General features: G+C 44.7%; 1 protein-coding gene across 3 annotated transcripts; it reads right to left on the bottom strand.

Moving 5' to 3' along the window:
* Nucleotides 1-2,397: 2,397 nt before the first annotated feature.
* LOC138821162 (putative speedy protein E7) lies at nt 2,398-6,789 on the bottom strand. 3 transcript variants are annotated; one of them, XM_070013240.1, is made up of 8 exons: nt 6,598-6,789; nt 5,696-5,875; nt 5,397-5,519; nt 5,028-5,222; nt 3,706-3,764; nt 3,320-3,405; nt 2,725-2,899; nt 2,398-2,624 (listed from the first exon to the last, which is right to left on the bottom strand). In XM_070013240.1, exons 2-8 carry the CDS (start codon nt 5,826-5,828, stop codon nt 2,565-2,567), a joined length of 831 nt encoding a protein of 276 aa, XP_069869341.1. In that variant the 5' UTR covers nt 5,829-5,875; nt 6,598-6,789; the 3' UTR covers nt 2,398-2,564. The 3 variants fall into 3 exon arrangements, with proteins under 3 accessions (XP_069869341.1, XP_069869343.1, XP_069869342.1); XM_070013242.1 differs by having other exon boundaries at nt 5,397-5,477; XM_070013241.1 differs by having other exon boundaries at nt 5,696-5,871.
* Nucleotides 6,790-14,333: the final 7,544 nt, after the last annotated feature.

Genomic DNA, 14,333 nt, shown 5'->3' with positions numbered 1-14,333 from the left:
TTTTTGGGGGGGGGGTCTGGTCATGGGGTCTGAACTCTGGGCCTGGGCGCTGTCCCTCAGCTCTTCAGCTCAAGGCTAGTGCTCTACCACTTGAGCCACAGCGCCACTTCCAGCTTTTTTGTTTTGCTTATGTGGTTCTGAGGAATCGAACCCAGGGCCTCAGGCATGCAAGGCAAGCACTCTACCACTGAGCCACCTTCCCAGCCCTTGTCTCCTCTTTTTGACACCTTTCAGTGACTGATTTGGTTCCTTATTTTGTATTCTTATTTAGCAGTCCAGGACTCTTGCTGGACTTTGTATCCTTGTTCTTCTTAGATTCTTGTTGAGGCTCCTGCTCTTGGGAGTTCCCCTGTACCCCTTTTCAAGTTACTGTGGAACCCTTCACCAGGATATATGGCAGTCAGTGTCCCTTAATGGTGGGCACCTACTCTAAGACAAGACTGATTTTTTGGCTGCATTTGCTTTTCAGTGGCATGCTACTGTGGTCCATACCCTCTCTGGACCCTCTTATCTTTGAAGACCTGAGGAAAACTGGGGGCTGGATGGTGCCACTTGGCAGCTGAAGGCAGCCTAGGGACAGGCAGCCATTTCTTTGTAGAGGGTCAGGGCAACAGCTGTGTTGTAGAGGGTGGATAAGAGCTACCAGAGAGCAAGAGGGATCAATATTGAGTGGAAGTGAACTCTTGTGCATCACAACACAGAATGTGTGATGGAAAGATGCTCAGGAGAATCATGGTTACCCCTCACTGCTCTGAGCAATGAGACCTAAGAGAGACCCTGGCCATGGCTTGTCTTGGCCCTCTAATAAAAAGCCTGAAGACAAGTATTCCCTTGTGATGAACTTGATTATCTAAGAGCACATTCTTCCTGCTTTCCTCTCACTACTTTTTTGTTTGTTTTTGTCAGTTGTGGGGCTTGAACTCAGGGCCTGGGTGCTGTTCCTGAGCTTTTTTGCTCTACCATTTTGAATACAGCTCCACTTCTGGTTATTGATTGGTTAACTGGAAATAAGAGTCTCATAGGGACCTACCCAGGCTGGCTTCAAAGGGCTATCCTCAAATCTCAGCCTCCTGAGTAGCTAGGATTACAGATGTGAGCCACTAGCGCTCATCTCCACTTTTCTTTTTCTCAGAGTCAGAATAGGCTCTGCCTCACCCTATGGTATAGCAGAATGTTCACAAGATTGTTCCAGTCCAACGATCTGCCCAGAGTTTCTTAGGCATTTCTTATGAAAGGTCTCTTCCCACCTTCAAGTATATGTATAAAATGAAATTCAAGCCAAAGAAAACATATATTGGAGTGTGATATAATCCGATGAAGATGAATATTCTTTATGAACATATCACCTATTATATTTTTTTCCTCAATTTTGTATGTTCTCATTCTTTTTTTGTTCTTTTTTTGGAGGGGGGGTCGTGGGGCATGAACTCTGGGCCTGGGTACTGTCCTTGAGCTCTTTAGCTCAAGGCAAGTACTCTACCACTTGAGCCACTGTGCCACTTCCAGTTTTCTTATTGTTAATATGAGATTAAGAGTCTCCGATTTTCCTGCCCAGGCTGGCTTTGAACCGTGATCCTCAGATCTCAGCCTTCTGAGTAGCTAGGATTACAGACGTGAGCCACCAGCACCTGGCTTCTTGTTCCTTTTTGTTTCTGGGAATTTCCTTTTTCCTTTTTTATGAATAGAGAAAGATTTCATTTAAAATTTGTGCATTCAGAAAATCGGCATATCCTTTCAGGACACTCGATATTGCAAAATACTAAAATCAAGACAGGTAAAGGATTCATAAGGGACTGGAAAACCAAAAGTATTTCTCTTGATGAAAGTCACCTTAAAATGTCACACCAAAAAATGAATATTTGAAACAAACCATGGAAGTCACCTTAAAGTCACACACACAAAATTTGAAGACTATTTGAAACAAAACAATGAACCTGACATGGATACTCTTAAGGGAAGAAATATGATTAAACCATGTTAAATCATGTCTTTTGCATGATAAAAGAAGCCAACATGGAATCTCATTTTTTTGGAGACCAGAGAACTCTGGGACTTATTTCTACCCTTGAAAGATGAGACTCAGTTCCATTGAACTTACTTCCCGTGGGAGCAAATACTGGAATTTCTCTTCTTTCCTCCTAAAAGCTGCATGGTAATAGTCCTTTTTCTTAAAAAAATTGGTTAGTATTTTTCATCTATTTATTTTTAAAATTGTCTACTTAGCTCAAAATCCTGCAATGATGTTACCTAAAAAAAAGCAAGAATTTTCTTGAAACAAAAAACACCAAAGACCTATAACTTGGGAGCTTGTGTTACAGACGACATGATCACAACAAAAATTCAGCTGGAGAATTTTGATAGAAACATTTCTTTACCAAAGGAGTACTCAGACCCCATACTATGCTCCTGTTCCTGAAGAAACTCCAAGAAAATGCAGCAAAGCTTTCTCCCGTGCCTACCAGTCCAGGTGGTAGCTTCTGAGACACACAGGATGGGCCTGGCTAGAATCATGCTCACCTGGACCCCTCCATAGCCCTGATGGTCATTCCCAGGCTCTGGGAACTTTAAGGGGTGCACTGGCGCACCCGGCTCCAGACCCAGTGATTTGGATTCTGGGCCTGGATCTGTAAAGGAAACAGAGGTGACTCATGGAGGATAGGCCCAGCCCCTGGGCCTATCATCTTTAGTGTTCCCATCCTTCCCTGGCTGTTGTCTCCAACGGACCTCCTCACATAGTTCTGCATTGACCCAGGCTCGGTGATCCATGGCATGAAAGAACTCCACCTTCAGTTTTAGGAACTCCTTGTAGAGGTCTGGCCAGTGCTCTTTGCCCAGCAGGAACTGGAAGATGCTCCGCTTGGATGTGGGGTTGTCTTCCTCCATGTCAGAGGCAATGTAGCTGTCACAAGGAGAGGGAAGAAGCATGCCAGCCTCAAGTGAGAAGCGTGAGTCATATCTGGTGATGGTCTGGGGAAGTCTCTACCAGGTCTTATAGGGGCCCCAGGGCATGCTCAATACTAGGCTTGCAGGGCCTGAGCTGTGCACAGGCCAGAAGAGAATTCCTGTTGTCTCCTAAGGGCTTCCTCCCCCAGGCAGGTTGGTGTCTGTGTAGCTAGCTGTGTTTCCTGATTACTTTCAGCATCTTGGGGTCTTTTTATTTCTCCTACCACCCCATGGTCCCCGAGGGTCTCATCTGCACTGTGGCAGAAAGGGACAACCACTCAGCACATGGGAATGGCCAGCTGCCCTGATGGGGTGATGGAAGCCTACAGTGTGAGATTTGGCAGATAGAGAGCTAGTCCCTGGGGGAGGTACTCACAGGGCCAGAAAGAAATGAATCCTGTTGTAGAGATGTCCAGGCAACCCGACACGGCCAAAGTACTCCACCACCATGGACAACAAATACTGTGCAAACAGAGAGCTGCTGAGGGGTTGCCGGCAGTGGGCACTGGGAGTGATTGGGTGGGGCATGGCTTCTTCCCCTGTCCAGAGGACCATGATGGCAGACCCTCAGGTTAAGACTTTCAGAGAGTACTTGTTTGTCAGCAGGGACAGACAGTAGGAATGGGCAACGTGACCCTCCTTTCTCTAACCTCTACAGGTCCCTCCAGGGTTTTTAGCCCAGGACAAATGGGCCTCTGTGCTTGGTCCTAGAAGACCCTAACTCTGGACTCCTCAGCTCCCTTCTCTGGTGCTATGGAGTACCTTGTCAGACACTTTGAGGAAAATGTCCGCTTCCAAGAAGCTCTGAATAACAGGGTCCTCTGCAAAGGAAGGAAAGAGCAGTGAAGGCTCCTAGATCCCATCTGGAAGCAACTGTGTGACTGTGGCTTCCCCTCTCCTGAGGAGCAGAGGGAGAGAACATCTAAATTGCTCCTGGTGAGTGGTCTATGACAGAGAGGCAGCTACCTCCACCAAGAAAGCCTTTCCATCAACACCAGTTTTAGCTATGGGATATGAATTCTGCTATTGATAAAATTATCCAGTCCTCACCATTGTTGTAATGGAATGGGACAAGTTTGTTCACTGAAGACATTCAGCATGTTCTCAAAATTTAGCAAATTTGCATCATCTCACAAACCTGGATGTGGCCTCAGGTCTCTGTGATATTGCATCTTGTCATACAAGCTTTCTTGGCAGGTATGATGACTGCGCATGGGTAGGGAGTTAGCACCCCAGCCCGCTGGCATGCTTTTCCTGTGGCTGCACACTCCCTGAAGTTATGACCCAGCTTTCCCTTTTCCACAATTCATTCTATGACTAGAGCTGTTCCCTAGAGATGCCATTTTCCAGTGAGGATCTGAGTCCTAAGTGTCCTGTGTATTTTATTTGGCTTTTGTCTAGGCCAATGACGATTTGTACAGCAGGTCTTTTTCCAGTCTACCTGGTCCTCAGGAGAGAATTGTCCAAATAGAACTTTCTGTGATGAAGAAAATGTTCTGTTTTTCTGTTCAGTATGATTGCCCACATGTGGCTATTGAACATGGGAAAGGGAGCTGGTGATACAGAGAAGCTGATGTGGCTAATATATGTTGGACAGTGTGATCTTGATGTTTCTAAACCTGCCACCTCCAGTGCTACCTCTGGGCCTGGCATTATTACCTCTGACAGACCTTCTCTAACTCTTTGATTTCATACAGTGCTCTCACCCTTGTTTACTCAGCCCCTAGGCACCACCACCTGACTTGCTTTTTCCATGCAGTTACTACTAGCAGAGATCAACTGATTGATGTATGTGTGTTTGTTTTCTGTCTCTTGTATTGGAGCATTAGGACAGCAAAGTCTTACAATGTCTCCACTGGTATGAGTCAGTAATGAATCTGCTTGTTAGGGAGGCACCTTTGGTTCTTTGTCCATGAATCTTTTTTCCTTCCCTCCAGGAACTTGGCTTCACTCTATCCCAAAACCAGGGGCACCCTGCATCTGTGTCTTCTGGACTTCTTTGAACTGTGGGGGTACATATGAGCTATAGCACCCCTCTCCGACCCTCAACCAATCCTCTGAGAATCTCAGCTCAGAGAACCCACCGAGAAGTCGGTAGAATGCTTCTTGGTCCTCCAGGCGGTAACTGGGTCTTCTCTTCTTATTTATCCTGAGTTTGATTCCCTCCATGTGATCCACAGTCCATATTTTCTTCTGTCCCCTTCTCCTCCAGAACTGAAGCTCTGAGACAGCTTCTGAAAAGGCAGCTTTGGAGGCCAATAGGCAACTCTCCTGGTTAGCTGTGGGAGAAAAAAAATAAACCATTTGGGAAATGTGTAATGTGACCCACCAGGGAACTCCTGGGCTTTTTCTGGCAACTGACCTTGTCTCAGGCGAACAAGTTGACACCTGGCTACTCAGCAATAACTTGTCCTTCTGCGACAAGGAAGTTGAGAGATGCTGAGGACACATACCTGTTGCCTTGTCTCCCAATTTCGTCTGCTTCCCTTTCTTTTGGGCCCTCTTCCTCATGGTTCTCTGCTCAGGGATAGCTGCTAAAGAAGCAGAAGTGGAGGCCAGGCTGCTGTTCTGGGAAGCTGCAAGGGGAGGAGACCCCCAGGAGATCAAGGAAGGAACCCATGGGACAATGCCGAGTTCCTCCCTTCTCACTCACCTTGGGGAATTTGCCTATGGCATCTGAGGGCAGGGAAGAGGATGTCTAGCATCCTCTGTCTCTATCCTCAAAGAAGGGAGAAAATGGTTACTTATTTACCTTTCTTGGCCAGGCAAAGGTTGCTCTCTGGTGTTTCTTTCCATGGATCATTTTCCCCAGAAGATGTGTCTATGGAGACTAACGAATTCTCTGCTCCACTGTCTCCCATAGCCGTACAAGTAAACAAGGACATGACCTTCTGGTTCAATCTGATGCCTCTTGTGCCCCTGCAGAACCTGACTTGGGAGAGTGGAGGGAAGGAAAGACAAGGTTGGAGCCATAGTGGTCTGTCTTCTTCACCCAGAGTCCAGGGCAAACAGGCCAATGGTCATGCACATCTGCCTTCCCTTCCATGACACTTTTTGGCTTTTCTTTGGTGGGTGCTGTCTTGGGCCAGTCTCTGAGCCATCTGTTGTGGGCTCCAAAGAAACCTTGTCTTTTCTGGGTCCCAAAAGATGTGAGAAACTCACCCTGATTCCAACCAGCTTAGTCCATTTCTTGTAAAACATATTAATCATTTCAATGAACTCACAGTTATTGGTTATTTTTTTACTTAATCCTTAAAATCTGTGAGGTAAGGATTATAATTCAATGACCTGACTAGGGTTTTCCCCTTGACTGTGGCTACAGCACTTTGAATTTGAGATTAGAACTCAAATGTTGAGTGCTCAGGGAAAGAATGACTATGGGCTTCAGTCCTGTTTCCAGAAGTGTGAAGCTGGATGACTGTATGTTTATTTTTTTTGTCGTCAGATCTCTCTAGGTCTCCCTATGAACCACTATAAATTCACAGGCAATGAAGTCTGACTAGCGTGACACACAGTGCTTTCCATGGCTCCCTGAGCCGCTGATGGCTGATTTCTCTTGGCCTTCCTCCCCTCCCTCTTGTCCATTTTCCCTCCTGTTCTCTCATTCCTCCAAATCTAAGACCTGTTCTAAAGCCTGCATTGTGTGTTGTTTACCTGGAGATTCAAAACACGCAGGACTCCTTGGAGAAATTCAGTTCAAGATTTGAGACCCAGACTAATGCAGGAGTGGGTAACGCCCACCCTGTGTGAAGGAACACCTGTGCGGCTCTCTTGAGGTCCAGGCCCTCGAAACTCTTTCACACTTAATGAGTGTACAGCCTCAAACACAGTAAGATGGCACTCGCCATAGTCAAGTGTTAGGAATCAAATGCTTTCCAACATTCCAGAGCCTTTATCTGGGTCACTGATGATATCACACCATTCCATCAGGAACTTCTCTCTGCTTAATAATAAGATACTCACCCAAGGAAAAGGTGAGCTGCAAGTGGGAAAGATCTGGCCTCTGGGTTTGAACACTGGAGTCACCTCTTACCTTAACATTAGCTCCACTTTGAGCCTTGTCTAGTGTTTAATCCATGAGCCACTAAGTGACACAGATGGATCTACACATCAGAAAAATAGAAAAACTTAAAGAGCAATACCTCATGTTAAAAATAAAAACACCTAACAGTTCATTTTATGATCTTATTTGTGATCAGCTGCCATCATAGTAAAATTTTTAAAATTTAGACAGGGTGCTGGTGGCTGGTTCCTATAATCTTATATACTCAGGAGACTCAAGTCTGAGGATCATGGTTTGAAGCCAGCCTGGGCAGGCAAACCCAAGAGACCAGTAAAAAGCCAGAAGTGGAGGTATGGCTCCAGTGGTAGAGCATTAATAGTAAGCTGGTGAGGGGAAATTAGTCTAGCAAAAGAGTCCAGGGAGAGTGAGATTGGGGGCCCTGAGTTCAAGCCCCATTAATCAGTGCACACACACACACACACACACACTTTAAAAGTTTAACTATAATTTAATATACATAATTATAAACAAATATATAAAAGTGTAACAACATATACATTAAAGTTTCATGTAATATAGGTTAACATGTGTTTAGCTTTAAAATATGTTAAACTTTAAATTTTTTGTAAATTATATTTTTTATTTAAGTGGTTATACAACAAATCCGCTCATAAGCACAATGTATCGTAACCTTAAAAATTTTAATTTAAACTTTAAAATTTTTAAATTTTGCTTGGAAGCAGAAAAGGAGTACAATAGAAAACTACTGAGGCTTAAAAACACACAGCTGGTTGCTGGAGGATCATGTCTCTAATCCTAGCTACTTGGGAGGCTGAGATCTGAAGATTGCAGTTTAAAGCCAGTCCAGGCAGGAAAGTCTATGAGACTCTTATCTCCAGTTAATCACCAAAAAATGTCAGAACAACTGTTGCTCGAGTGGTTTAGTGTTAGCCTTGAGCATAAAAGCTCAAGGACAGTGCCCACACCTGAATCCAAATAACTAGTATCAGCAAACTAAGCTTCATGCATACTTCTCCTCTCTACCCTTTTATTTGTTCACTGTTATATCTAACAATGGTAAGAATGAAGTGATGTTAATAACAATTGGCAATTGCCAGAATTTGAAGAGTACATGACATTTACATTTTTAAAAAGAAAACATGGACTATTGCTCAGCAATAAAAACAAACATGTTGAGTGGATCTGAAGTTATGCTGAATAAATAAAGTGAGTCTCACAAGGTTATATACTGGATGATACAATGGATATAGCTTTGAGGTATAAGTTATGGAGATGGAATATAGATTTGTCCTTGTTTAGGGAAGGGGATCAGCAAGGTGGTGTCTGGCTAGAAAGGACAGAACATGAGGACTCTTTCTAGTGGACATGTTGTGTATCTGAACATGTAATAAAACTACATATAAAAGGGTTGAAATAGAAATAAGACGGATGGGTGGTGGAGTGATAATTGGTTGATTATGGCCCAATTGTCCCCAGAGACTTTAGTTATGTCTCTTCTGCTGTCCAAATTGCTTAAGTGCAAGTTTTTACCACTGGAAAAATGAGGTGAAGAAGGGTAGAGTCCTCTGTATTGTTTCCTACAACCCTATGTCAACCCACAAAGGTTTCAAAATAAAAAGTTAAACTTGCTAGGTATTGGTGGCTCATGTCTGTCATTCTAGCTACTCAAGAGGCTGAGATCTAAGGATTGCAGTTTGAAGCCAGCCCATGCAGGAAAATCTGTGATGCTCTTACGGTCCAGTAAGCTATCCAAAAAGCTGGAAATGGAGCTAAAGATCAAGTGGCAGAGTTCTAGCACTGAATGAAAAAGCTCAGGGACAGCATCCAGACCATGAATTCAGGCTCAGCACTGTCAACTCCCTCCCCCGCCCCCAAAGTTATGACAGAACCAAGTATTATCCTGTCTTGTATTTCATTCTGCAAGATTTTTTTATTCTTTCTAATGCAAAGCAGAAAAAAATGGAAGCCTAATTTGGTTATGCTTATTGGTCTCTTGAGCACATAATGTTTTCAACTGCATAGGAGGAGTAACTTCAGGGTAGACCTGAAGTTGGGAAGATCTGACTTCTTAGGCTCTGGCTCAGGTTGTTTCTACTGATCACCTATGAGGCCAGCCACTGAGTGCCCCGTCCTACTAGTGGAGAGCCTGTGTCTTCATGGAAGTCAACATAACAGGCAGACCTTGGCTTTGTGGACTCTGTAGGGCACCTCTGAGGAGTGTGTATGGACAGGAAAGCTTTTGTGGCTATGTGGTAGAGTCAAAACTCAACTGTACGTCTGGGAGCAGCTTTAAGTTCTGGGAGCTTTTGATTCTCTGAAGGTGAACCATAAGATCCACCTGTCAGGGAGAGGAGGTGAGGCCCTTCCATTCCTGAGCGATACCATCTGCTTTTAATGGAAAATGGTCTTATTTGTAGCAATTGATACAAACAAAAGAAGGCATATAAGATTTGCGAAAAGTTATAAAATGCTCAGGACTTTGCATTTCTTAAGCAGGTGCTCTACTACTGAGCCATACTTCAGCTCTTTTTCTCCATTGGTTTTTTGTTTTTGTTTTGGTCAGTCCTGGGGCTTGAACTTGGCTTGGGAACTGTCCCTCAGCTCTTCAGCTTAAGGCTAGCACTCTACCGACTGAGCCACAGCACCACTTCCGGTTTTCTGGTGGCTGATTGGAGATAAGAGTCTCATAGACTTTCCTGCCCAGGCTGTCTTTGAACCATGTTCCTCAGATCTCAGCCTCCTGAGTAGCTAGGATTACAGGCGTGAGCCACCAGTACCCAGCCCCCACTGGTTATTTTTGACATAGAATTGTGAGAGGAAACTCACATAGAAACCTGACTCATTAACACCGGGGAGAGGAGACAGAACTCTGCCAAAGGGAGGAGAGGACCATGGACATAGGGAGGGACAGCAACTGACACTAGGGGGGCAGGTCACTGGTATGGGGGGGGTCACTGAATTTGCATGGCATTTGTGGCTGTAGAAGTCTAGAATGGGCAAAGACAGAGTGAAGAACTTTCTGTGAATGACTACTGGTTCTTCTCCATAGGAGGCTGACAAATGTCTCAGGCAGGCTGCTGGACCCTTGAACCAGACCTTTCTGATGGTCCTCATTGGACGTCCTGCCTGGTGGAGGGTCCTGGCTCATCTCCCTTTGCCTTCATAGTTCTATGAGGGGAGAGAAAACAAATGAGTTCCTTTGTTTGGTAGATGGGCTTTGGGGAATGGAGAATGCATGGTGAGGAAGAGGTGCTCAGCATGCACAATTATTCCAAGATGTAGTTATAAAACAGTCACTGAGTATGAATTCATGTAACCTTGGTTCCTGGTGGACACTGACAAATCTTGTTTCCTCTCCTTAAAGTGAGGGTAGCATGGGGTTGATGGGAGAATTGGCTTGATTTACGTGATTAAGTGCCTGGTGACAGAAACATGCTTACACTGCCCTCTAGTGGGAAAACATCTTGAAATCTGGTTTACTTGTCAGAATTGTCCTGGACAATCCAATTACTATATGTATAGGTCCCACATGACAGGGTATACATGCTTAGGTTTGTATCTTAAAATTGTTATAAAAATCACACTAATAAAAGGGAAACAGGTGGGAATTTTATTTATGTCTACTGTAAAATAAGTCAATTACCTCTTTCATGTTTTGAAGAAGTACTACCCCTTGTGTATTGGGAACAATTTACATTTTAATAATAAATTACAGGACAATTAATTCAGATGTTGAAATATATTTTATGGATGTTAGGAGCTTAAATTCATGACTCCACTTTCATAGAAATCGATAAGACGTTTTCGTTACTGCCAGTGAAGACTAGGTCCGTGGTAACATTTTCTCCTTGGTGGGCTGAATTTCTGGAGGTACAGAGGCCAGGATGGGAAAGTTTGAGCTTGAGTAGGGTAGGTATGGGAGTTCTTACATTCAAAGGTGATGAAGAGAATGTGGGAGGTGAGTGGGTGGTGGGGGTGGCCCCGCGTGCAGTGGAGTGTGTGTGTGTGGATTGGGTTGGGGGACCACCTGTCCCTCTGGGAGGAAGCCACAAGATCCTCCAGGCTATCAGCAATGCTCAGGCTGCGTTGTGGGGAAGTTGTCTTTGTCCTCTCTAACCTGGCCATGGAGCCAGTTCCCAACAGGAAAGGACAAAAGGTATCACCCTTCTGCCTTGCCTCCTCCAGATGTGAGAAGTAAGGCTAGGACTGTACAGCTTTACCCAGGGGGCAAGTGAGGGGAGGGCCGTGGGGGGACTTTCCCTCTGCTTCGGACACTCTTCTTGCTTCTGTCATCTGACTAACACCCACAGATGAATCAAGTTTCTTAAATATTACATCAGCAAGAAGCCTCCCCCAATGCTACTTGCCCACATCCCCTGCTCTTGTCAGACAACTCTTGCTTGCTTGCTTTTCAGAGCTTTCTACCCTGGTAACTTCATAGCTATATGTTTAGGGGTGTGTGTGTGTGTGTGTGTGTGTGTGTGTGTGTGTGTGTGTGTGTGTGTGTGTGTGTGTGTGTGTGTGTGCGTGCTGATCCTGGGACTTGAACTCAGGGCCTGGGTATTGTGTGTGTGTGTGTGTGTGTGTGTGTGTGTGTGTGTGTGTGTGTGTGTGTGTGTGTGTGTGCGCGCGCGCTGATCCTGGGACTTGAACTCAGGGCCTGGGTATTGTCCCTGAGCTTTTTTTTTTTTTTGGTAAGCCAAGCCTCAACCCTGAGTGCATTTTCCTCTGACCTTTTTGTGCCTCCTCCTTCTGTCTTCAGGACACAGCCCTCCTTCCTCCAGCCCCTCACTGTCTCCCTTAGAAAGGAGATTGTCAGGAGGGAACCTTCTGGATAAGAAGTTTTTATTAGTCCCATCTTCCAATTTCCTGTGGACTGGACTTCATCCTTTCATGTGGGACATAATACTCTGTGGCATGCAGGAGAACGGTGCCAGGAAATGGAATTTCCATCTTGATTCTGCCCTGAACTTGGCAAACAGCCCAGACCATCCGCTGGGCTCCTCTCCTAGATGCTGCAGTACCTACCCCACAACCTGCAGAGCTTAGCTCGGGCCTCTAAGATGAAATCGGCCATGGAGTGCTCTGAGGGCTACAAAGTGCAGTAAATCAACATATGGGGACATTATTTCTGAAAGTTTTACTGTTAAGGAGACTGTAACCCCCAGGTTTAGTTTAAGCTAGCCAGGCTTCCAGTGTGGTGTGGTGCAGACTCTCTCAGCACCCCTGGGGCTCCCTGAATTAGTTGAGGGAAGTCAGTGCCGCTCTGCCTCCTACAGACCTCATCCTCAGAGTAAGGTGCTGTCTCAAATGCCAGGGCACAGTGGTGAGGTCAGACATCTCCCTTCAGGAAAGACTGGAACAGACTGTGGGATCATTACTGAGACTCACTAGAAAGAGGTAGGAGAGGAGGATTTGGGATCAGGAAAGAGATGTAATTTCTAGAACTTTCTAGAACTTTCTTCCTGAAGGAGGGGGTCTGTTTCTGAGGAGGTTGCCATGACAACTAGTTCTTTTCTTAAATCCTAGGTCTGTCTCTAAACAGGATGTTATTGTTTTAAAAAAAAAACAACCCACAACAATGTACCTAGCTAGGTGATAGTGGCTCACGCCTGTAATCCTTACTACTCAAGAGGCTAAGACCACAGCCAGCCCACGTGGGAAAGTCTGTGGGACTCATTTCCAATTTAACCACCAAAATGCTAGAAGTGGAGCTGAGGCTAAAGTGGTAGAGTGCTAGCCATGAGCAAAAAAATCTCAGAGACAGTGGCAAGGCTCTGAGTTCAAGTCCCAAACTGGTTTACCATCCCCCCTCCAAAAAAGAGAAAAAGGTACCATACATACCACACATTTCCATAGATATAATTCTATTTGAAACAGCCACACTTGGAATTTCATTTGCCTGCTTATTATTGTTCAAAATTCTATAAAAGAACTTCAAACACTAATATCTTCAGAGGTGGTATATTTTCATGCTGTTAAGTCTAATGTTTTTTGGCCATCCTGGATCTCATCCTCTTATGTTTTCTGACATAGTTGGCATGACTGGCACACGTCACAACACCCAGTTGTTACTTTTCTGTTGAGATAGTCTCATGGATTTTTATTTTTATTTTTTATTCGCTGGGCTGGCTCAGAACCTTGATCTTCCTGATATTTGTTTCCTGAGTAGGTAAGATTACAAGCAAGATTAGTTTTTATTTAGGAAATGGGCACATGTTTATTGTAATCAAGAGCAAGGTAGGTGAAGAAGCTGTATTCAGAGTCTGGCGATGGCCAGCCTGTATCCATGAAATGAATCAAGTATTGAAGCAGTGTTGGGATGCTCATTAGCTTGTCGAACGTTTAAACAGATCTTCCAAATTATTAAAACACTTGTTACCTTAATGATGATATGTTTTCTTTGAAAATGTGTCATAGTTCTACTTCCCAACAAGTACCCAATGATGCCTTGGTTCTCTCAATGTATTAGAAAGGCATTGACTAGTGAGTAAGCCTGTGGTGACTCAGTTACCACATCTGTAAGAAAGAATGACAGGACCTACCTCACACAGCCATCACTGAAGAACCAAGGAGATGATTTCTTTTTTTTTTTTTTTTGTCAGTGGTGAGTCTTGAACTCTGAGCCTGGGCACTGTCCCTCAGCTCTTCAGCTCAAGGTGAGCACTCTACCACTTGAGCCACAGCGCCACTTCCAGTTTTCTGAGTGTTTTTTTTTTCTGGAGATAAGAGTCTTACAGACTTTCCTGCCTGGGCTGGCTTTGAACCACGATCCTCAGATCGCAGCCTCCTGAGTAGCTAGGATTACAGGCGTGATCCCCTGGTACCCTGCCAAGAAGATGATAAATTTGATAAGTGCTAGATTAATAATGCTATAAATACGTTGCAAACCACATGGGATGTATGCATGCATCCCCAAGTTTGAGTGCACAATATGTGACAGAATGTCACATAAAACAATTCATACCTGTTTCCTCAAGGGCCCCTTTTCTGGGTGCTTTATGGAGCAAGAGATCCTGAGACTTTCTGCCTGGGGCCTCACATGGTGGGCCAATGTCAGCGCTTTAGACTCTAGGGTGTGATACCAGTGTTGGCCAGTAGGTGGCATATGCCGTACACTGCCAAGATTAGCTTTCTTCCAATCGGTGTCTGAGAAGGGAGAGGTCTACTCTAATCCTGCCAGGGCTTTATGGCAATGCCTAATCACATGGCAAGAACATGCAATAACTACTGGTATTTCTGTAAACAGGCATGCTAAGAAGCAGCTGCCAGTTGGGGAGGAGGATGGCGGGAGCACTCAGCTGAAGGTCTCCTGAGGACAATCTATATATGGAAAACTGTGGGTTTTAAAATTCAAGAGCAGTTA

The sequence above is a fragment of the Dipodomys merriami genome, unplaced genomic scaffold (genome assembly GCF_024711535.1).
Source record: "Dipodomys merriami isolate MVZ:Mamm:240054 unplaced genomic scaffold, mDipMer1.0.p SCAF_90, whole genome shotgun sequence".
In the NCBI taxonomy this organism is placed as follows: domain Eukaryota; kingdom Metazoa; phylum Chordata; class Mammalia; order Rodentia; family Heteromyidae; genus Dipodomys; species Dipodomys merriami.
This window is presented reverse-complemented; position numbering and strand designations above follow the sequence as displayed.